The sequence below is a fragment of the Spodoptera frugiperda genome, chromosome 20 (genome assembly GCF_023101765.2).
Source record: "Spodoptera frugiperda isolate SF20-4 chromosome 20, AGI-APGP_CSIRO_Sfru_2.0, whole genome shotgun sequence".
In the NCBI taxonomy this organism is placed as follows: Eukaryota; Metazoa; Arthropoda; class Insecta; order Lepidoptera; family Noctuidae; genus Spodoptera; species Spodoptera frugiperda.
The window spans coordinates 4,606,463-4,631,575 of NC_064231.1; the positions used below are offsets into that span (position 1 = coordinate 4,606,463).

A 25,113-nucleotide genomic window follows, 5' to 3' on the forward strand; every position below is an offset into this window, starting at 1 on the left:
TTATGACTGTTAGTCGGGTTTTAATTTTATTAAATTGTTTAATTCCAGTACAAAATGAAATAACGTATTCTATTAGTCGTCGTCGTATCGTCACGCCTTTTATCTCCGAAGGTGTAGGCAGAGGTGCACATTACGGCATGTAATGCCGCTATACAATGTGCACCCACTTTTCATTATTTGTGTTATAAGTCCCATGTAACAGGGGGTGGTCTATTGCTATATACGGTTACGCACAATTTAAGACTCCGTGCTACTACTGAGAAATTTTCAAAAAACCAAAAAAGCCCAGTAATATTTAGCCCGATTCAGAAATCGAACCCATTGTCCGGCAGTCCCACTAGCGACTACTCGACCAACGAGGTATTCTATTAGTGTCTTTAATATTACGAGTACCTATTTTATTATTATGTTGACAAGCTGGAAATAATAATATTACATCCTTTTGATGCAAGGACATCTTCTGAAAATGTCATCATTTTGTGATTACTAAAAATATCTCTTTAAGCAAGGCTAATTTAGTCAAGGAAAATATTTTATTTAACTTTGGTATAGGTAAACTTGGCTCACCCTCTACCACCTACATTTTATATAGAAAAAACGTTTGCGTATGACATACATATCCTGAATAACAAACAAATAAAAAAATACTATAATGTTAATTAGTGGTAATAAGTTGTAATTAAAAAAGAAAAACTAAACAAAAATATTTACCAGGAAATGGTTTCTGAAGTGTGACCTTTAAATTAATGGTTTAAATGTAAAACAATGAGTAAATAACATTTTATTGTTCTCAATTATATCATATTATATTATTTTTTTTATTGTACATATAAGTCCGGGAAACGATCCTACGGATCACCTGATGGCACGAAATCGTCGCCTCACTTAGACAACTAAAACACCAGAGGCGTTCACGCCAGTTTTCTGTGAGGCCGTGGTATCACTTCAGTTGAGCCGGCCCATTTGTGCCGAAGCATGGCTCTCGCGCACTATATTAATGATAATATACGAAAACCTAAAAACGAATATACGCTTTGTTCTGGATTCCATTTGGTTATAAAATTTGGGTCAAAATTTTTCACCACCAATTACATGGGACATACAACATAAATTGTAAAAACTCGGTGTACATTGTACAGTGGCATTACGTACCATAATGTCCACCTCTGCGTACCTCTCCGAGGATAAAAAGCGTGACGATATAAAAAAAAACTTTAAATTTAAACGCAACGTCTCTCGCAATGTCACGCCTTTTACCCCCGAAGGGGTAGGCAAAGGTGCACATTACAATATATTTATTATTTACTTATACTTTAAATTTAAATCAGTGAATATTTTGTTAAATTGCACCGGTAGCATTTAAAAGTGTTTATTTCCTTATACTCTCTGTCACCCGTAAATGCGACAGCAAGGTTAAAGGAAAAGGTTTGTAAAAAAACATGTTTCGATATTTTAACACGACTGCCTAAAAGGAGTGTAATGTTTGTATTGTATGCCATTTATGTGTGCAAGTGACCTATGCTAAAAACTTGGTGCATTAATTTTATTATAATATACTTACAATAAGCTTTAAAATACAGCATGCGTGAAAATTGTGCATGGTATCAAATAGGTAATTGATGCAAGTTTTTTATGAGATGTGTTTTTGTACTGCTTCCGACGAATTAGCTTGAATCGCTATTATAAATGCGAAAGATGTATAAGTTTGTTTGTATATTCGTTAAAACTACTGAAGGGACTGGGATGAAATTTAAGACAGGGTTAGAGGATGATCTACATAGTCTATCATAAATATTTATGCTACTTTTAGCTCCGAAACGTGGGTGAAACTGCAGGCAGAAGCTAGTTTATAACATAATCCGACCACTAAGTATTATACTTTTTATGGTCCAATAATTTCACTAAACAATGACGCATCAGTATCCTTCAGCAAAAAGTAATGCATTGTTATGATTCAAGAAAATCGGAATTAAAAAAATTGGAGGTCATAATTTTATAATAAAACGTGCAAAATAATGACATGAAAATAGCAACTGTATGAGTAAGATAATGCCAAAAAGAGGGGGAACGGAACGAAGGTATTATTAATTGCTCATAAAGATACGTTGTTAACCTTAACAGTTTCATTTCGCGAACGCTCTCTCAGTGCTCACTTTATTTGGACTTGGTCATACTCTACCGTGCTTCCAGGTGCATTAGCATAATTGAAACCAGTTTCTTTACTTTAGTATATTTGTTGGTGTTGGATTTTTATAATGCTTTAATTGCTCGGTGCGATAACATGTTGCCTGTGTTACTACTGTTGTTCGCTGTGTTCTGTGATGTGCGTGCGGCGTTGTTCTACGATTCCTATTATGGAGTACCTATTGGCATGGATGAAGTGAAACGTCACTCGAAAGCTAATACTACTTTGTGAGTTTTTTTTTTGTTTATTGATTTTGTGCCGCCATATTTTTAGAGGGGCTGGAAAATGTTTTCTAAGTTGTTAAAGATTGGTATTTTTGTTGAATGCATTCATACGTTTCAATGTATATCACACTAATATTATAAATGTGAAAGTTAGTTCGTTTGGATGTTTTTCCGTCTCAATCACGCTGAAACTACTGAAAGGATTTTGGTGATATATACATGGATATATACATGGGGGACTAAGGGGGAGGCCTTGTTCAGCAGTGGACGTCTCTCGGCTGACGTTAATGATGATGATATACAAACAGAGTATGAGCTGACTTGGGTGATAGGATTTTTTATCCCACGGGATCGCTGGCAGAAGCTAGTACTAGACAATAAAATTATAGTGAATATGTATCGATAAAAAAAATATATAACTTTAATACCACATAGAGAGAAGTCTATGTTCAATATAGACATTATCCGAGCAATGATGATTTATTATGATGAGAAATTATAGTTAAAGTATAATCTAACATACTCAACAAATACGGAGTAAAGTTAGGTATTAGATTTAATTACAAAATAGTAAAATTGCTGTAGCAAAAAATTACAATGTTTACAAAAATAGCAGTGCTTATATTAATCCTAGATTTGAGATTACTAAAATACTATAAGCAAAAACTACGTCTATTAAAACTGTTTTTAACCGACTTCATTGTATAAAATAGTACTTACCCAAATTAGTTGTAACCATTTATACTATGTTTTTGTTAGCCACATTTTCTTTCCTTATCACACGTTTACTTATCACAGAAACATTTTAATGACTATAACTAATATTTTAGCTATTAATAATGACTTTTTAATATTGTTAGTGACACTTTTGTGGTGAGATTTATAAGTGCTAAGGTATTTCCAACCCGGAACTCCGAGTTTGAAGGAACGGGGTAGTTTTTAGTTAAAAAGAGTCTGACACTCCTTCTTCTTTCACTCAAGGCCGCAGAAGTCATTGAATGATTTTCCTCCTAAAAATAAATAAATAATCACAGATTAAAATTACTGAATTATGCCAATTTATGTATGGTAGGTACACTAATCCTTGAGTGATGGAAATTAATTACCCACGAACTAGCGAAAAGTCTCTTTGTGAGCATAAAATATGAATCACAACACTCCTCAGACTAGACAATAGAGTTCCTTTAGGGAATTTGAAACCGGGTCTAACGGAAAAAATACTCAATGTGACTAAAAAAAATCAATTGTTTTATTGTAGTCTATAATTTGTCCTTTTTTTTAGTTGGTGCGTGAATGAGTTCGAGCCATGTGATCCCAATGAAGGCAGGCGAGTAGATGGAACGTGTAACAACATAAGGTACCCCAACAGGGGTGCTGGACACACTCCATTCACCAGAGTCCTTCCACCAGTCTTTGATAAAGGTAACCTATTTTAAAACTTATTATTTGATTATTAAAATTGAAATTGCAATAAGTAGAGTCATACTGATTAAATTTAGATTACGATTGTAATATATATAATACTTTATCGGTAATTTCTATGATTGAATTAACTTCACGGTTGGCGCTGTGGCTGAGCAACCGGCTAACGCGTGGAGTGTAGCGTAATTTTATTTTTGCTTAAATTAATCTACGACATAATGTAGTATTTGTTTTATAATATTTCTCAAATTATAATAAACCTGTAAATAAAACCAAGTATATTTTCTGAACTACACTGTAATACGTGAAACAACGTTGTATGAGTGTGGTAACTGGACTCCCTGATGACTCCCAACAACTCTTAAATTTCTAATCCCCAAACGGCCGGCAACACACTTGTAACGCCTCTAGTGTTTCGGGTGTCCATGGGCGACAGCGATTGCTTACCATCAGGTGATCTGTCAGCTCGTTTACCGGCTTAGACCATTAAAAATATGTTTATTTAACGCCACTTTTCCTACAGATTTCGAACCTAAGAAGGCAGCATCGGGCAACGATTTGCCTCTACCTCGTGTGCTGAGAACGAACCTAGTGTCAGTTGGCAAAGTGCCCAGTCAGAGGCTGACGCAGCTGGCCATACATGCGTTTGTCTTCTTATCTTCTGATGTTGTCTCTCTACACGATACAAGTAAGTACAACACCATCAAAAACATCCTGTAAAAAAGCCCAAGTCTCGCACCTCAGTTTTCCTACCGTAAAAAGTTGTGAGATCCATGTAATACCAAGTCGGTTATTTTATTTAGTCCATTGATCGACTTGGCCATCGCACGTAATCATGCAATAGACCATCATAATTTATAATCATGAAATAAGCTAAACAATATAATACGAGAAATGTCAACAAAAATAGGTGTAAGTACTGGCCAAGTCAATCAAAGGACTTAATAGATGTTCGACTTGGCGGGGGCACTGCCGAGCCCCCATATTTGGAAATATTACATATGGGAATGCGGGCAAAGCCGCTTTCAGAAGCTAGTATACAATATAGTTAGGACCTTTTTTTTTTTTTTGTTTGAGGTTGTTCCCTCCATTTGCTGTTTTGTTTGCATTTGATGTTTTTTAAAGTTTAAACAAAAAAATACATTTTGCAAAATTAACAGAAGGGATCTACATTCACGGAAGTTTTATTATTTATTGCTGTTACAAACAGTAAAATGCAACGTAACTTTTATACTATATAGTAATAGGTACCTACTAGGTTTATTTATAAACGTGTCTTATTCTTATATTTAACTTAAAACGTGTTATTAATGTTTTTCCGGATCTAGATTTTATGCATCATACTTTTTGGTACCTAAAACTATGTATTTCTTGGAGAGATATATAATATATGATTGATACATGTTCTAAGAAACTTCATGTTCATGACCATAACTTTTTCGACGAAAACAAATGATGGAGCTACTTATACTTTTTGTTACTTTGCATTGAACGTGTAGTAAGTTGATGAATCATTATTAATATTGATTAATATCTTGTAATTATATTTGTTATTCAATCATGTCAAAATGGCAGAAGGGATCAAGAAGAAAATTTAAAACTACTATTCTGTGATTGTCATTTCAAAACGAAGTGAGCTCGATCGCATTCTTTCCTGACATTGGTCGAGATTATTCTCACAACCAATGACATGGCGGACCGCAATCGAACTCACTTCAAATGTTTCGAATTGACAATTACAGAATAACCTAGCAAGGGTAGACTATGATCTAAAATAACACATAGCAATTTATAAATATCGCTTTATTATTTCCAGTTAACTACATATTATGGAGGCCGTACTGTTGTGCTCCGAGAGGCAAAAACGATACGTACTGTGTCCCAAACAAGATTCCTGAAAATGATCCCGTCCACCGCTTCTCAGGACATCGTTGCCTGAACATGACTAGACCTGAGACTTTCCAAAGTATTGGATGCATTCCTAAAGGATCTTCTCCTGAACGAGTGAGTTATTTTGTTTTGTGTCTTTAATTTATCTTTACTGCTCATGATGAGCAGTCTCCTGCCCCAGGCGATGATAGGGATGGTGATGGAGTATTACAATTAGACAATTAATAATACTCAGAAATAACTAGTCAAAGTTTAGGAGTGGCAACAAATACGTTATTTCTACATACGTATAAAATGTACCTAGAAGTAACGTCACGAGATATTTTAAATCAATATATTTCCAAAGTATATTTTGTTTACGTAAAAAAATAAAAATACGTGTTTAATGTTTAAAAATCATATACCATATTGAACCAGTTGCAGTTTTTACTTTCTGATTAAGCGTGCAGACTAATTAGGACTATAGTTCATCAAAAAAAAATGTTTATATGTTTTTATTTTCAGATTGTTTCATCAACTCCTGGCATCGATTTATCATCGGTTTACGGAAACTTCTTGAAGAACTTGCAGGAAAAAGGAAGACTGTTTAAAGGTGGTCTGTTGAAGTTTGAAGAAGAGAATGGAAGAATTTGGCCTCCAAGCACTAAGACTCAGGCCAACGTCTGCTTATTGAACCAAAGACCAGTGGAGACCAGATGTCATGACATGCGTTAGTAGAACTTTAATTATGTTGATAATATATCTGTATTAAAAAATAATGTAAACTAAAAATAACGTCAAGTTTACGTAAAGAAATAATTCGCACCCTTAGTGCAAGTTTGCTTTACGTTTATAGTAATCCAAATAAGAGTGTAATCGGCACTCTGATTGCCGGCTCGAATAAACCAACCAATCAGAGCACTAAACGAATGTTAAGCAAAGGGCACCGATATGATTTTCAAAAAAGTGTAATGTACAAAATACTCCCAAATCAAAACAAGCATCTTTCTAGGAACAATTTATCTTACTTCTTAATATGACAAAATAACGTGACATTGACTGTTCCAGCGGAAGACGGAGGTAACACTCTAGGTGGAATTAACCTCATGGCGGTATGGGTGTGGAGGAACCATAACTTTATAGCTACGCAGCTTGCCAAGGTGAACCCATGCTGGGACGATGAGAGGCTGTTCAACACCGCACGGGACATCAACATCGCTCTCTACCTTCAATTCATTTACTATGAACTGATGCCCGTCTTCTTAGGTAAGCAATGAGTTTTAAAAGGAACTATTTAATACTGTTTCTAAACTAATTAGAAGGTTGGCTTTATGCCTCGGCGATTCCTTTTTTGAATTAATTTGTGTAAATCACAAAAACATTTCGTTCTGGTCAAGTTATGTATACTGTATGAAATTATGTGCTTTTAAACGCACTAGAGAGAATTGTAGTGTCAGGTTATATTTATTTCGTATAGGTATATTGTATCATGTCTAGTGCCATCAAATTGCACCATAATGATATTTACCTTAAGTATACGAACTAGTCTTGAACAATAAATTACAATATTCATTCATTCTCCATTTGAAGCTACACTTGCGAACGAGCATCTAGCTTCACTGACTGACTATTATTTATTTCTTTATTTGTTGACAATTCAAAAGTCATGGTTTAATTTGGAATAAATTATGTGACTTTGACTTTGAACGGAGATAATTGGTTATTTATAAGCATCCACAATTTGTTAATTTGCATATTTTGTTTTCCACACTTATTTGTAGTCATGTCTATACAATTGTCGAATATCAATCGACTTTAAATTGATAAGGAAAAAGCAATATGCACCTCTACCTACCAAAAAGGAGGTTATAAAAGTATTTACGTACATGATGTGATGCCCTGATAAGACTGTATTTTATTAGGTTTTACCATTTACAAATTCTCAGACCAATATCCCTACAAAAATACTTTACCTCAATAACAATCTGTCGAAGGAAAATGGGATAGGTTTTGCAAGGACAAAATAAAAAAGTAAACTTAAAATCAACAAACATGCTCATTAAGAACCATTTGCTTAGCAACCGATTTAATACGCTTGTTATTGAAAATTTTATGTTATGTTATTTTCAATTTAATGGAGAAAGATAACATCATTACTATTCAAAAATGTAAAACATTCGACGTCAACGGGTCAAAAAACTTTGAATAGTCGAAATCACCTGATATTTTATTATGACTTCATATTGATACTGGGCAAATAATTCCATTGCCGAATAAATTATGTCTAATACCTATATAAAGAAAAACGTTTGGGTCATTACATAATCCGAAAGAGTAATCAGTGACTATAATGCATGCACTTAACTTCCAAATTTGACTTAATCCTTGTTATATGTACCTTTAACCCGCCATTGGTGACCTATATGTCTATGAGACCGGGTAATTTAAAAACTAAGAATAATTTTTAAACTGTTTATCGAATTAGGTTGCGATTTCGAGTAGCTGCTTTACTACACGCCCTCTACCATTAGTCCACCCCGCAACAGCAATACGGGCGTTTTATTTTTATGTCCTTTCTATGAAATTTTATCTCTTTTATTTTCTATTTGTATATTTATGTCATTTTGTGTCCTTCCAATGTCAATGTCCTATTTTATATCGTTTCTAATTCAAAATATCTATCTAAAAAAATTCATAATAATAAAAAATAATACATAAACCACAAAATCACGGTGCAGGAGACCAGGGTCACTGACTATGTAAGACAAATACACGTCACCAGTGGCGGGTTAAAGATTATTTAGATACTACTGACTGACGGTGAAGGAAAACATGGTTAGGAAACCTGGGCTTATAATTTCTGATTATAAGTTTTAAATTGCCAACCCGCATTGAGCAAGCGTGGTGATTAATGCTCAAACCTTCTCCGTGTTAGAAGAGGTGTTTGGCCAGCAGTAACCACTCATAGGTTCAAGATGAACTTCTAATTTATTAGGGGATAGCATTACTGCCACATATTTAAAATGATACGCCCATGATTCCAGATAATATTTCAAAAATGAAAAATAAACTACATTGGTGACTCGGAAATCAACTACGTAACTACTTGTAATCAATGGATCGGCAACAAAAGTTAGATAGTAAATATGATTGTTTTTGTTCCAGGCTATGAAAACTTAATTAACGATGGAGTGCTCTCCCCTACTGGTGGCTTCAGAGATGTGTATGATGAGAAGGTTCTGCCCCAAGTATCCTTGGAGTTTCCTTTCGCTTTGAGATGGATGCATACCGTACAAGATGGTTCTTTGAAGTAAGTTGGGACCTTCTAAAGGGACATATTTAAAGTTGACATAATATAATAATATGTTGCGTAACTTATTGCCTTATTAAATAAATATTGTTTATTTATTTCATCAAATCCCTGACCTAATTCTGTTCTATGTTCTACCAAATTTTGTGACCGAGAATTGTATTGTGAACCTGATTGACAAAAAGTAGCCTATGGAATTTTATTTTTATTCTTCTACATAGGAATCTACACTTTGACACGAGCAAATAGTTTCTCTAGAGGACTGACCGATAGACAGACATTTTTGCTTTGACGTTCAAAAGTGCTTTCCCGGTCTATTTAACATAAATAATTAACTTTCACTTTGCCTTGACTTGACTTTTTTGCCTTAATTTTTCTATGGATATGGAGGATTCTAGGGTACTTAATATTTTAAACTGTCTGTAAATAAAACCTATTTGCTATTTTCAGAATGTACGATCTCGAGGGGCATTACTTGAAACAGTTCCCCATTGTAAACCTCACTTTGAGAACTGGGTTCTTTGCCGTTGATGACAACATTGATTACGTCACTCAAGGAAGCTTCAGACAGGGAAGCGCCAAGATTGACTACATTGCTGATCCTGATGTAAGTAGTACCTTTACACTACACTGCATGAGATGGATTCACAGTTTTGTACCGATAGTCATTTTTAGATTTTAGATGCGTCACGCCAGATAGGTAATTATTTAGACTAAACCTTCAATTTCAAACAGATTGACAGACATTTCAATTTTAATATTAAAAAAAATATTCGTACCTTAAGGTTTCAAATAATAAGTGTATTAATTTAGTGTATGTATTAATTTATAGTAAGTAATATTCAATGTACCATTATTATCAAATATCTCGAGACGATAGTACTGTACCTACACCTCTAGGGCCTATAATTTAAATCAATATAAAAATACAATAATAATTAATGTTTTATATTTCAGATAACAGAGCAAGGCTTGGGTCCTCACCAAGGTGTATCAGATTTGATGACTAATGATATGGCCAAGAACAGATACTTTGGATTCCAACCTTACGTCAAGTATAGAGAAGCATGCTTCGGAAAACCAATACGCTCGTTCTACGACCTTGAAGGAATTGTTGACCCTGAGGTATAGAATTCCTAGATTTTTGTTTTATTTATGTTAGAGAGTTAGCCTCTATTTCTTGAAACCAACCAGAGGTTTTGATAATCTTTCAATAAGAGAAATAATTCCTATTAAGTATTGCTATACCTGATATTTACAAGCGTCATTTAATTTTCATCACAGTAGTTACCTAGTATAACTATAATCTTTTTTTTTGCAATCTTACGCCTTTTATCCCCGAAGGGGTAAGTAGCTGTGCACATTGCGGCATGTAATGCCGCATTTGTTTTATAAGTCTCATGTAATAAGGGGTTGGGCCTTTGCCCATATTATACTGAGCACAATTCCAGACTCCGTGCCACTACTGACGATTTTTAAATTTTCGAATAACTGAAAGCAGCCCAACAACGCTTTGCCCGACCGAACCCGAGCCCCTTGTTTGGTAGTCGTACTTGCGAGCACTCGACCAACGAGGTAGTCTAATAATTTGTTTCTTCTATTTCCAGAGAATTGAGATTCTCAGAGATCTTTATGAAAAGGTAGAAGATGTAGATCTTATGGCTGGTATTTGGGTAGAAAGGCCAATTTATGGTGGATATGTTCCTGCGACATTCTACTGCCTGACTATAGACCAGCTGAGGAGGAACATGATAGCTGATAGACATTGGTACGAGAGGCCGAACCGTCCTAAAGCCTTTAATGCATGTAAGTACTTTTACACAAGGTATCCTAAAATCCATTAATGAATTAAACATATTATATTTGGAAAATCTTAAAAAATATATTATTGGATTTAGTCTTCTCTGCATCACCCTTGTACAAGTTTTGAAAATAACATTTAAATAAAAATAAATTAATATTCATGACTCTTGATAGATACCTACTGAATTAATTTTAATTTAGCATTTTATGATTTTTTGTTTTATAGTTTCTTAATGACGAATTCTGAATTCTGGCCCAGAATTCGATTATTATTTTAACGTATATGGCTGGCAAATCTATCAAATTATTGAACCTAATCAAACTGTTTTATTTTTAGTACAACTGGGTGAAATAAGGAAGTATACCATTGCAAGATTCCTGTGTGATGTCGGAGACAAGGTGACAAAGATCCAACCACATGCTTTCTTGAAGGCTGGATTCAAGTAAGTTATTGTTAATTATTTGATTATTTTTTTATGGTTTAAACCAGTAAACGAGCGTACAGATGGTAAGCAATCGCAAACACCAAAGGCGTTACAAGTGCGTTGCCGCCCTTTTGGGAATTATGAATTTAAGGATTGTTGGCCTCTTCGTATTTTGGTGGCTGAAAGGCTATATCTTAGCACGTATTTTACATGTAGTTTGAACAGTCCCCTCCTCACTTTCAAACTACTACAGATTAGTATTACCAAATTAATATTTTTTGTGGTTTTTTTTACAGCAACCAAATGGTCAGTTGTGATAACATACCAGCGATGAACTATGAAGCTTGGAGGGACTTGAATTGTGGAGTGCCAACATATTTCAATCACTATGGCAAAGATATCGCCGAGTGATAGCAACAAGCCTATTATATAAGATTTAGAGGTGATTGACCTATTGAAACAGGCCTCTGGTAGCAATAAAATCAAGATGTTGACTTCAAGTTGATAGTCGATCTGATGAATACATTAAATTAATAAAAAATATTTTGTAATAAGATTATTTTTGTTTTATTTGACATTTATTATACCTTCCTTCTATAAATATCAAAACTGAAAAAAAAAAATACATTTTTGTTCTTAATAAACTCCTACGCATGATAATTTTAAGCAAATTCCATATATAAAAAATCAAGGTTCCACCGAGATTTGAACTCGGATCGCTGGATTCAAAGTCCAGAGTGCTAACCATTACACCATGGAACCGGTTGCTAGGTGATGCGAAATAGCGCTTCCCTTTCACTACAACTTAAGTCAAGTTTGTATCGTGACGTCACTTATCGTTATTGCTCTCACGATTTGACTTACATACATTCAGTAATGTAAACCATCTACATAGTCATGTATTCGGTGCAACAGTTACGTATAGATTAAGAGATATATTCAGTATGAAGATCACCCATATGATTTAAATGAAACTACAAGTAGTACTTCTCCACATAAGCATAATACAACTAAATATTTCAACGCAAACAGAAAGTTACATAAATTAAATTTTCAAACAAAATAAATACTTAAATCAAGTATTCAATTCTATTTAAACTCCATGTACCTTTACCACAGATGAGCTGTAGTGTTTTAAGTTGTCTAGCAATGTTACGGACACGCGGCGCTACTGTTTTAATGCCGTATTTGTAGAGTGTTCAAATTAGCTCATAGAGAATAATGCACTTTTGGGCTTACCTGCGGGGCCTATTCCGCTCATTTTTCGTATATTGTCTGCCTATACGGTATAAGGAAGAAATTGAGGTAAAGAGATTGCCTCGTAACTATCGGTGTAATGATCTCAAGTACGACTATCGAGCTAAAGGACTCGAGTTCGAGCAAATTGTTGTGGAGACAAACTGTTGTGGAGAATTTATAGTAACTTAATAATTGAGTCCAGTTAGTAAAAATAAACTGACCTTTTTAATATGGCAACTTAAAAGTGAACTGTAAGCATACATGTGCGTAGACTCTTCAATAGAAGAACAAACGAAAAGGTTCAAATGTAGACGAAATAAAATTCATAATTATGCATGCAAACTTTAATCACAAATCTAAGATACATAATAGATTAGATAACAACACAAGAAACGTAATATTTACATTATTACAGATAATGTAAAATTGCAGTCCTATGAAAAATAAGGGATATACATAGTTCATCTACCTTACATGATACTAAGATCGTATAAACAAAATCATTAACAGTGAAATATTTAACATAAAGTATAGAATACATTAATAGTTGTGTATATTCAAAGATATCCCCTGTTTTTGCCTGTGTTGCTATTCTCATTTCTAAAGTCATAACAGTTATTACAATGCAACTTAGTCCGTATTACCGCGAAGTTTACCAATAAGTATAGACTTTTCTGTGGTCGTATTAGTCGTCGATGTTTGCAAGGTCGTTATGTCATCTTCCTCACAGAATGAGTCAATTGTTTCAGCATCGGCCGTTTCATCACATGGTGCATTGGTTATTTCTTCAAGTGAGGCCGTTTCAGTACTTTCAGAATCAAGAGCTTCAGACGTAACATCTTCAACTTTTGGTGTTTCACTTGTTGCCTCAAGAGTAGCAGTGTCAAAAGTATTTTCTTCGATAGAAATTGAACTCTCAGTACTAACTGTGGATTCCGTTACATCTTCATTACAATAAGCTTCCAAGCCACTATCGGCTGTTTCATCACAAGGTGCGTGAGCTATTTCATCATGTGAGGCCGACTCAGATGTTTCCAATTGAGGTTCTAACGTAACCACTTCATCCGAAACGGTTTTAACAGTCGTTGCATCAACAGTATTGACTGTAGAATCAGTAATATCTTCATTGCATGTAGTGTCTAAACCAACATTGATAGTTTCATCACACGGTGCACTTGTGATTTCGTCAAGTGTAACTGTCTCAATATCTTCTTCCTCGGAACCTGGACTAGAATTGGTAGGTGAGGAATCTGTTACATCTTCACTACAGAAAGCTTCTACACTGCCATCCACAGTTACATCACAAGGTGCATTAGTAATGTGCTCAAGTGAAACAGACTCAGACGTTGTTGTATCGCCATCTTCAAAAGATACCTCTTCATCAGAAATAGGTGTTGAAGTACTAAGTGAGGAATCTGTAACATCTTCACTACAGAAAGTATCTACACTGCTGTCTACAGTCTCATCACAAGGCGCGTTCGAGATTTCTTCAAGAGAAACAGCCTTAGATGTTGTTGTCTCATTATCTTCGAATGATCCTTCTTCTTCAGAAACGGGAGTTGAAGTACTAAGTGATGATTCCGTGGCATCTTCATTGCAACCGGCGTCTGTACCATCTATAACATCTTCACTACAAAGAGCATCTTCACCGCTGTCGACAGTATCATCACAAGGCGCGTCTGCGATTTCTTCATTAGAAACAGTTTCTTTACAAGATACATCTTCAACCGTAAGAGGAGTTGAAGTACTAGGCGAGGAATCTGTAACATCTTCACTACAGAAAGTATCTACACTGCTGTCCACAGTCTCATCACAAGGTGCGTTTGCGATTTCATCAGAAGAATCGGTAACATCTTCATTACAGAAAGTATCTACACTACTGTCCACAGTCTCATCACAAGGGGCGTTTGAGATTTCATCAGTAGAATCGGTTACATCTTCATTACAGAAAGTATCTACACTGCTGTCCACAGTCTCATCACAAGGTGCGTTTGCGATTTCATCAGAAGAATCGGTAACATCTTCATTACAGAAAGTATCAACATTACTGTCCACAGTCTCATCACAAGGTGCGTTTGCAATTTCTTCAGTAGAATCGGTAACATCCTCATTACAGAAAGTATCTACACTGCCGTCCACAGTCTCATCACAAGGTGCGTTTGCGATTTCATCAGTAGAATCTGTAACATCTTCATTACAGAAAGTATCTACACTGCTGTCCATAGTCTCTTCACAAGGCGCGTTTGCGATTCCTTCAGTAGAATCGGTAACATCTTCGCTACAGAAAGTATCTACACTGCTGTCTATAGTTTCATCACAAGGTGCGTTTGCGATTTCTTCAGTAGAATCTGTACCATCTTCGCTACAACCATGATCCACAATGGAGTCAATTGATTCATCACAAGGTGCGTCAGAAATTTCTTCAAGGACATCTTCGCTGCATCCAGCATCAACAACAACACCGGTAGATTCATCGCAATTAGCATCTATAATACCTTCATGCGTACCTGGATAAGGACTGGACGTTTGAGGCGTTGGTGTTTTCGGTGTTGTAGTTTTCGGAGTTGTTGTTTTCGGAGTAGTTGTTTTCGGGGTTGTAGTTTTCGGAGTGGTTGTTTTCGGTGTTGTAGTTTTCGGAGTAGTTGTTTTCGTGGTTGTTGTTTTGGGAGTTGTAGTTTTCGGAGTTGTAGTTTTCGGAGTTGTTGTTTTCGCAGTAGTTGTTGCTTTCGCAGTTGTTGTTTTAACAGTTGTTGTTTTCGGAGTTGTTGTAACCGGAGTTGTTGTTTTCGAAGTTGTGGTTTTCGTGGTTGTTGTTTTGGGAGTAGTAGTTTTCGGAGTTGTAGTTTTCGTAGTTGTTGTTTTCGGAGTAGTTGTTGTTTTCGCAGTTGTTGTTTTCACAGTTGTTGTTTTCGCAGTTGTTGTTTTCGCAGTTGTTGTTTTCGCGGTTGTTGTTTTCGCAGTTGACGTTTGAATTGTGGACGTTTCATATGTTGTTGTACTAGCCGAAGGGCCTGTAGTAACACTAGGCTTAACAGTGGTTAGGGCAACTAGGCTTTCAGCCTCAGTGGTGGGTAAATCAAAAGCAGGTTCGGTGGTCACTTCGACGACAGACTCAGGCTCAGTAGTAGCAGTAGCCTCAGTGATTTCTGATTCCGTTGCAGCATCAGTGGTGACGTCAGAGACCGACTCAGTGGTAACGACAACAACGCTTTCCGGCTCAGTGGTGGGTGAATCAGAAGCAGGTTCGGTGGTCACTTCGACGACAGACTCAGGCTCAGTAGTAGCAGTAGCCTCAGTGATTTCTGATTCCGTTGCAGCATCAGTGGTGACGTCAGAGACCGACTCAGTGGTAACGACAACAACGCTTTCCGGCTCAGTGGTGGGTGAATCAGAAGCAGGTTCGGTGGTCACTTCGACGACAGACTCAGGCTCAGTAGTAGCAGTAGCCTCAGTGATTTCTGATTCCGTTGCAGCATCAGTGGTGACGTCAGAGACCGACTCAGTGGTAACGACAACAACGCTTTCCGGCTCAGTGGTGGGTGAATCAGAAGCAGGTTCGGTGGTCACTTCGACGACAGACTCAGACTCAGTAGTAGCAGTAGCCTCAGTGATTTCTGATTCCGTTGCAGCATCAGTGGTGACGTCAGAGACCGACTCAGTGGTAACGACAACAACGCTTTCCGGCTCAGTGGTGGGTGAATCAGAAGCAGGTTCGGTGGTCACTTCGACGACAGACTCAGGCTCAGTAGTAGCAGTAGCCTCAGTGATTTCTGATTCCGTTGCAGCATCAGTGGTGACGTCAGAGACCGACTCAGTGGTAACGACAACAACGCTTTCCGGCTCAGTGGTGGGTGAATCAGAAGCAGGTTCGGTGGTCACTTCGACGACAGACTCAGGCTCAGTAGTAGCAGTAGCCTCAGTGATTTCTGATTCCGTTGCAGCATCAGTGGTGACGTCAGAGACCGACTCAGTGGTAACGACAACAACGCTTTCCGGCTCAGTGGTGGGTGAATCAGAAGCAGGTTCGGTGGTCACTTCGACGACAGACTCAGGCTCAGTAGTAGCAGTAGCCTCAGTGATTTCTGATTCCGTTGCAGCATCAGTGGTGACGTCAGAGACCGACTCAGTGGTAACGACAACAACGCTTTCCGGCTCAGTGGTGGGTGAATCAGAAGCAGGTTCGGTGGTCACTTCGACGACAGACTCAGGCTCAGTAGTAGCAGTAGCCTCAGTGATTTCTGATTCCGTTGCAGCATCAGTGGTGACGTCAGAGACCGACTCAGTGGTAACGACAACAACGCTTTCCGGCTCAGTGGTGGGTGAATCAGAAGCAGGTTCGGTGGTCACTTCGACGACAGACTCAGGCTCAGTAGTAGCAGTAGCCTCAGTGATTTCTGATTCCGTTGCAGCATCAGTGGTGACGTCAGAGACCGACTCAGTGGTAACGACAACAACGCTTTCCGGCTCAGTGGTGGGTGAATCAGAAGCAGGTTCGGTGGTCACTTCGACGACAGACTCAGACTCAGTAGTAGCAGTAGCCTCAGTGATTTCTGATTCCGTTGCAGCATCAGTGGTGACGTCAGAGACCGACTCAGTGGTAACGACAACAACGCTTTCCGGCTCAGTGGTGGGTGAATCAGAAGCAGGTTCGGTGGTCACTTCGACGACAGACTCAGACTCAGTAGTAGCAGTAGCCTCAGTGATTTCTGATTCCGTTGCAGCATCAGTGGTGACGTCAGAGACCGACTCAGTGGTAACGACAACAACGCTTTCCGGCTCAGTGGTGGGTGAATCAGAAGCAGGTTCGGTGGTCACTTCGACGACAGACTCAGACTCAGTAGTAGCAGTAGCCTCAGTGATTTCTGATTCCGTTGCAGCATCAGTGGTGACGTCAGAGACCGACTCAGTGGTAACGACAACAACGCTTTCCGGCTCAGTGGTGGGTGAATCAGAAGCAGGTTCGGTGGTCACTTCGACGACAGACTCAGGCTCAGTAGTAGCAGTAGCCTCAGTGATTTCTGATTCCGTTGCAGCATCAGTGGTGACGTCAGAGACCGACTCAGTGGTAACGACAACAACGCTTTCCGGCTCAGTGGTGGGTGAATCAGAAGCAGGTTCGGTGGTCACTTCGACGACAGACTCAGACTCAGTAGTAGCAGTAGCCTCAGTGATTTCTGATTCCGTTGCAGCATCAGTGGTGACGTCAGAGACCGACTCAGTGGTAACGACAACAACGCTTTCCGGCTCAGTGGTGGGTGAATCAGAAGCAGGTTCGGTGGTCACTTCGACGACAGACTCAGGCTCAGTAGTAGCAGTAGCCTCAGTGATTTCTGATTCCGTTGCAGCATCAGTGGTGACGTCAGAGACCGACTCAGTGGTAACGACAACAACGCTTTCCGGCTCAGTGGTGGGTGAATCAGAAGCAGGTTCGGTGGTCACTTCGACGACAGACTCAGGCTCAGTAGTAGCAGTAGCCTCAGTGATTTCTGATTCCGTTGCAGCATCAGTGGTGACGTCAGAGACCGACTCAGTGGTAACGACAACAACGCTTTCCGGCTCAGTGGTGGGTGAATCAGAAGCAGGTTCGGTGGTCACTTCGACGACAGACTCAGGCTCAGTAGTAGCAGTAGCCTCAGTGATTTCTGATTCCGTTGCAGCATCAGTGGTGACGTCAGAGACCGACTCAGTGGTAACGACAACAACGCTTTCCGGCTCAGTGGTGGGTGAATCAGAAGCAGGTTCGGTGGTCACTTCGACGACAGACTCAGGCTCAGTAGTAGCAGTAGCCTCAGTGATTTCTGATTCCGTTGCAGCATCAGTGGTGACGTCAGAGACCGACTCAGTGGTAACGACAACAACGCTTTCCGGCTCAGTGGTGGGTGAATCAGAAGCAGGTTCGGTGGTCACTTCGACGACAGACTCAGGCTCAGTAGTAGCAGTAGCCTCAGTGATTTCTGATTCCGTTGCAGCATCAGTGGTGACGTCAGAGACCGACTCAGTGGTAACGACAACAACGCTTTCCGGCTCAGTGGTGGGTGAATCAGAAGCAGGTTCGGTGGTCACTTCGACGACAGACTCAGGCTCAGTAGTAGCAGTAGCCTCAGTGATTTCTGATTCCGTTGCAGCATCAGTGGTGACGTCAGAGACCGACTCAGTGGTAACGACAACAACGCTTTCCGGCTCAGTGGTGGGTGAATCAGAAGCAGGTTCGGTGGTCACTTCGACGACAGACTCAGGCTCAGTAGTAGCAGTAGCCTCAGTGATTTCTGATTCCGTTGCAGCATCAGTGGTGACGTCAGAGACCGACTCAGTGGTAACGACAACAACGCTTTCCGGCTCAGTGGTGGGTGAATCAGAAGCAGGTTCGGTGGTCACTTCGACGACAGACTCAGGCTCAGTAGTAGCAGTAGCCTCAGTGATTTCTGATTCCGTTGCAGCATCAGTGGTGACGTCAGAGACCGACTCAGTGGTAACGACAACAACGCTTTCCGGCTCAGTGGTGGGTGAATCAGAAGCAGGTTCGGTGGTCACTTCGACGACAGACTCAGGCTCAGTAGTAGCAGTAGCCTCAGTGATTTCTGATTCCGTTGCAGCATCAGTGGTGACGTCAGAGACCGACTCAGTGGTAACGACAACAACGCTTTCCGGCTCAGTGGTGGGTGAATCAGAAGCAGGTTCGGTGGTCACTTCGACGACAGACTCAGGCTCAGTAGTAGCAGTAGCCTCAGTGATTTCTGATTCCGTTGCAGCATCAGTGGTGACGTCAGAGACCGACTCAGTGGTAACGACAACAACGCTTTCCGGCTCAGTGGTGGGTGAATCAGAAGCAGGTTCGGTGGTCACTTCGACGACAGACTCAGGCTCAGTAGTAGCAGTAGCCTCAGTGATTTCTGATTCCGTTGCAGCATCAGTGGTGACGTCAGAGACCGACTCAGTGGTAACGACAACAACGCTTTCCGGCTCAGTGGTGGGTGAATCAGAAGCAGGTTCGGTGGTCACTTCGACGACAGACTCAGGCTCAGTAGTAGCAGTAGCCTCAGTGATTTCTGATTCCGTTGCAGCATCAGTGGTGACGTCAGAGACCGACTCAGTGGTAACGACAACAACGCTTTCCGGCTCAGTGGTGGGTGAATCAGAAGCAGGTTCGGTGGTCACTTCGACGACAGACTCAGGCTCAGTAGTAGCAGTAGCCTCAGTGATTTCTGATTCCGTTGCAGCATCAGTGGTGACGTCAGAGACCGACTCAGTGGTAACGACAACAACGCTTTCCGGCTCAGTGGTGGGTGAATCAGAAGCAGGTTCGGTGGTCACTTCGACGACAGACTCAGGCTCAGTAGTAGCAGTAGCCTCAGTGATTTCTGATTCCGTTGCAGCATCAGTGGTGACGTCAGAGACCGACTCAGTGGTAACGACAACAACGCTTTCCGGCTCAGTGGTGGGTGAATCAGAAGCAGGTTCGGTGGTCACTTCGACGACAGACTCAGGCTCAGTAGTAGCAGTAGCCTCAGTGATTTCTGATTCCGTTGCAGCATCAGTGGTGACGTCAGAGACCGACTCAGTGGTAACGACAACAACGCTTTCCGGCTCAGTGGTGGGTGAATCAGAAGCAGGTTCGGTGGTCACTTCGACGACAGACTCAGACTCAGTAGTAGCAGTAGCCTCAGTGATTTCTGATTCCGTTGCAGCATCAGTGGTGACGTCAGAGACCGACTCAGTGGTAACGACAACAACGCTTTCCGGCTCAGTGGTGGGTGAATCAGAAGCAGGTTCGGTGGTCACTTCGACGACAGACTCAGACTCAGTAGTAGCAGTAGCCTCAGTGATTTCTGATTCCGTTGCAGCATCAGTGGTGACGTCAGAGACCGACTCAGTGGTAACGACAACAACGCTTTCCGGCTCAGTGGTGGGTGAATCAGAAGCAGGTTCGGTGGTCACTTCGACGACAGACTCAGGCTCAGTAGTAGCAGTAGCCTCAGTGATTTCTGATTCCGTTGCAGCATCAGTGGTGACGTCAGAGACCGACTCAGTGGTAACGACAACAACGCTTTCCGGCTCAGTGGTGGGTGAATCAGAAGCAGGTTCGGTGGTCACTTCGACGACAGACTCAGGCTCAGTAGTAGCAGTAGCCTCAGTGATTTCTGATTCCGTTGCAGCATCAGTGGTGACGTCAGAGACCGACTCAGTGGTAACGACAACAACGCTTTCCGGCTCAGTGGTGGGTGAATCAGAAGCAGGTTCGGTGGTCACTTCGACGACAGACTCAGGCTCAGTAGTAGCAGTAGCCTCAGTGATTTCTGATTCCGTTGCAGCATCAGTGGTGACGTCAGAGACCGACTCAGTGGTAACGACAACAACGCTTTCCGGCTCAGTGGTGGGTGAATCAGAAGCAGGTTCGGTGGTCACTTCGACGACAGACTCAGGCTCAGTAGTAGCAGTAGCCTCAGTGATTTCTGATTCCGTTGCAGCATCAGTGGTGACGTCAGAGACCGACTCAGTGGTAACGACAACAACGCTTTCCGGCTCAGTGGTGGGTGAATCAGAAGCAGGTTCGGTGGTCACTTCGACGACAGACTCAGGCTCAGTAGTAGCAGTAGCCTCAGTGATTTCTGATTCCGTTGCAGCATCAGTGGTGACGTCAGAGACCGACTCAGTGGTAACGACAACAACGCTTTCCGGCTCAGTGGTGGGTGAATCAGAAGCAGGTTCGGTGGTCACTTCGACGACAGACTCAGACTCAGTAGTAGCAGTAGCCTCAGTGATTTCTGATTCCGTTGCAGCATCAGTGGTGACGTCAGAGACCGACTCAGTGGTAACGACAACAACGCTTTCCGGCTCAGTGGTGGGTGAATCAGAAGCAGGTTCGGTGGTCACTTCGACGACAGACTCAGGCTCAGTAGTAGCAGTAGCCTCAGTGATTTCTGATTCCGTTGCAGCATCAGTGGTGACGTCAGAGACCGACTCAGTGGTAACGACAACAACGCTTTCCGGCTCAGTGGTGGGTGAATCAGAAGCAGGTTCGGTGGTCACTTCGACGACAGACTCAGACTCAGTAGTAGCAGTAGCCTCAGTGATTTCTGATTCCGTTGCAGCATCAGTGGTGACGTCAGAGACCGACTCAGTGGTAACGACAACAACGCTTTCCGGCTCAGTGGTGGGTGAATCAGAAGCAGGTTCGGTGGTCACTTCGACGACAGACTCAGGCTCAGTAGTAGCAGTAGCCTCAGTGATTTCTGATTCCGTTGCAGCATCAGTGGTGACGTCAGAGACCGACTCAGTGGTAACGACAACAACGCTTTCCGGCTCAGTGGTGGGTGAATCAGAAGCAGGTTCGGTGGTCACTTCGACGACAGACTCAGGCTCAGTAGTAGCAGTAGCCTCAGTGATTTCTGATTCCGTTGCAGCATCAGTGGTGACGTCAGAGACCGACTCAGTGGTAACGACAACAACGCTTTCCGGCTCAGTGGTGGGTGAATCAGAAGCAGGTTCGGTGGTCACTTCGACGACAGACTCAGGCTCAGTAGTAGCAGTAGCCTCAGTGATTTCTGATTCCGTTGCAGCATCAGTGGTGACGTCAGAGACCGACTCAGTGGTAACGACAACAACGCTTTCCGGCTCAGTGGTGGGTGAATCAGAAGCAGGTTCGGTGGTCACTTCGACGACAGACTCAGACTCAGTAGTAGCAGTAGCCTCAGTGATTTCTGATTCCGTTGCAGCATCAGTGGTGACGTCAGAGACCGACTCAGTGGTAACGACAACAACGCTTTCCGGCTCAGTGGTGGGTGAATCAGAAGCAGGTTCGGTGGTCACTTCGACGACAGACTCAGGCTCAGTAGTAGCAGTAGCCTCAGTGATTTCTGATTCCGTTGCAGCATCAGTGGTGACGTCAGAGACCGACTCAGTGGTAACGACAACAACGCTTTCCGGCTCAGTGGTGGGTGAATCAGAAGCAGGTTCGGTGGTCACTTCGACGACAGACTCAGGCTCAGTAGTAGCAGTAGCCTCAGTGATTTCTGATTCCGTTGCAGCATCAGTGGTGACGTCAGAGACCGACTCAGTGGTAACGACAACAACGCTTTCCGGCTCAGTGGTGGGTGAATCAGAAGCAGGTTCGGTGGTCACTTCGACGACAGACTCAGGCTCAGTAGTAGCAGTAGCCTCAGTGATTTCTGATTCCGTTGCAGCATCAGTGGTGACGTCAGAGACCGACTCAGTGGTAACGACAACAACGCTTTCCGGCTCAGTGGTGGGTGAATCAGAAGCAGGTTCGGTGGTCACTTCGACGACAGACTCAGGCTCAGTAGTAGCAGTAGCCTCAGTGATTTCTGATTCCGTTGCAGCATCAGTGGTGACGTCAGAGACCGACTCAGTGGTAACGACAACAACGCTTTCCGGCTCAGTGGTGGGTGAATCAGAAGCAGGTTCGGTGGTCACTTCGACGACAGACTCAGGCTCAGTAGTAGCAGTAGCCTCAGTGATTTCTGATTCCGTTGCAGCATCAGTGGTGACGTCAGAGACCGACTCAGTGGTAACGACAACAACGCTTTCCGGCTCAGTGGTGGGTGAATCAGAAGCAGGTTCGGTGGTCACTTCGACGACAGACTCAGGCTCAGTAGTAGCAGTAGCCTCAGTGATTTCTGATTCCGTTGCAGCATCAGTGGTGACGTCAGAGACCGACTCAGTGGTAACGACAACAACGCTTTCCGGCTCAGTGGTGGGTGAATCAGAAGCAGGTTCGGTGGTCACTTCGACGACAGACTCAGGCTCAGTAGTAGCAGTAGCCTCAGTGATTTCTGATTCCGTTGCAGCATCAGTGGTGACGTCAGAGACCGACTCAGTGGTAACGACAACAACGCTTTCCGGCTCAGTGGTGGGTGAATCAGAAGCAGGTTCGGTGGTCACTTCGACGACAGACTCAGGCTCAGTAGTAGCAGTAGCCTCAGTGATTTCTGATTCCGTTGCAGCATCAGTGGTGACGTCAGAGACCGACTCAGTGGTAACGACAACAACGCTTTCCGGCTCAGTGGTGGGTGAATCAGAAGCAGGTTCGGTGGTCACTTCGACGACAGACTCAGGCTCAGTAGTAGCAGTAGCCTCAGTGATTTCTGATTCCGTTGCAGCATCAGTGGTGACGTCAGAGACCGACTCAGTGGTAACGACAACAACGCTTTCCGGCTCAGTGGTGGGTGAATCAGAAGCAGGTTCGGTGGTCACTTCGACGACAGACTCAGGCTCAGTAGTAGCAGTAGCCTCAGTGATTTCTGATTCCGTTGCAGCATCAGTGGTGACGTCAGAGACCGACTCAGTGGTAACGACAACAACGCTTTCCGGCTCAGTGGTGGGTGAATCAGAAGCAGGTTCGGTGGTCACTTCGACGACAGACTCAGGCTCAGTAGTAGCAGTAGCCTCAGTGATTTCTGATTCCGTTGCAGCATCAGTGGTGACGTCAGAGACCGACTCAGTGGTAACGACAACAACGCTTTCCGGCTCAGTGGTGGGTGAATCAGAAGCAGGTTCGGTGGTCACTTCGACGACAGACTCAGGCTCAGTAGTAGCAGTAGCCTCAGTGATTTCTGATTCCGTTGCAGCATCAGTGGTGACGTCAGAGACCGACTCAGTGGTAACGACAACAACGCTTTCCGGCTCAGTGGTGGGTGAATCAGAAGCAGGTTCGGTGGTCACTTCGACGACAGACTCAGGCTCAGTAGTAGCAGTAGCCTCAGTGATTTCTGATTCCGTTGCAGCATCAGTGGTGACGTCAGAGACCGACTCAGTGGTAACGACAACAACGCTTTCCGGCTCAGTGGTGGGTGAATCAGAAGCAGGTTCGGTGGTCACTTCGACGACAGACTCAGGCTCAGTAGTAGCAGTAGCCTCAGTGATTTCTGATTCCGTTGCAGCATCAGTGGTGACGTCAGAGACCGACTCAGTGGTAACGACAACAACGCTTTCCGGCTCAGTGGTGGGTGAATCAGAAGCAGGTTCGGTGGTCACTTCGACGACAGACTCAGGCTCAGTAGTAGCAGTAGCCTCAGTGATTTCTGATTCCGTTGCAGCATCAGTGGTGACGTCAGAGACCGACTCAGTGGTAACGACAACAACGCTTTCCGGCTCAGTGGTGGGTGAATCAGAAGCAGGTTCGGTGGTCACTTCGACGACAGACTCAGGCTCAGTAGTAGCAGTAGCCTCAGTGATTTCTGATTCCGTTGCAGCATCAGTGGTGACGTCAGAGACCGACTCAGTGGTAACGACAACAACGCTTTCCGGCTCAGTGGTGGGTGAATCAGAAGCAGGTTCGGTGGTCACTTCGACGACAGACTCAGGCTCAGTAGTAGCAGTAGCCTCAGTGATTTCTGATTCCGTTGCAGCATCAGTGGTGACGTCAGAGACCGACTCAGTGGTAACGACAACAACGCTTTCCGGCTCAGTGGTGGGTGAATCAGAAGCAGGTTCGGTGGTCACTTCGACGACAGACTCAGGCTCAGTAGTAGCAGTAGCCTCAGTGATTTCTGATTCCGTTGCAGCATCAGTGGTGACGTCAGAGACCGACTCAGTGGTAACGACAACAACGCTTTCCGGCTCAGTGGTGGGTGAATCAGAAGCAGGTTCGGTGGTCACTTCGACGACAGACTCAGGCTC

General features: G+C 42.1%; 2 protein-coding genes and 1 non-coding gene across 3 annotated transcripts; 1 reads left to right on the forward strand and 2 right to left on the reverse strand.

Moving 5' to 3' along the window:
- Positions 1-2,134: 2,134 nt before the first annotated feature.
- LOC118261998 (peroxidase) lies at positions 2,135-11,794 on the forward strand. The gene is made up of 12 exons (XM_035573081.2): positions 2,135-2,412; positions 3,692-3,831; positions 4,355-4,519; positions 5,648-5,835; positions 6,226-6,430; positions 6,769-6,966; positions 8,866-9,010; positions 9,461-9,617; positions 9,968-10,135; positions 10,618-10,816; positions 11,151-11,256; positions 11,535-11,794. The coding sequence occupies exons 1-12, from the start codon at positions 2,282-2,284 to the stop codon at positions 11,647-11,649; spliced, it is 1,917 nt and encodes a 638-aa protein (XP_035428974.2). The 5' UTR covers positions 2,135-2,281; the 3' UTR covers positions 11,650-11,794.
- A 134-nt stretch (positions 11,795-11,928) lies between these two features.
- Trnaq-uug (transfer RNA glutamine (anticodon UUG)) lies at positions 11,929-12,000 on the reverse strand. The gene has a single exon. It is a non-coding gene; the product is annotated as a tRNA-Gln (tRNA).
- A 1,107-nt stretch (positions 12,001-13,107) lies between these two features.
- On the reverse strand, positions 13,108-15,792 carry LOC118280533 (uncharacterized; the record flags this gene model as incomplete). Its single annotated transcript, XM_050701478.1, has 1 exon — positions 13,108-15,792. A coding segment is annotated over one exon (2,685 nt), but the record flags the coding sequence as incomplete, so codon positions are not given.
- Positions 15,793-25,113: the final 9,321 nt, after the last annotated feature.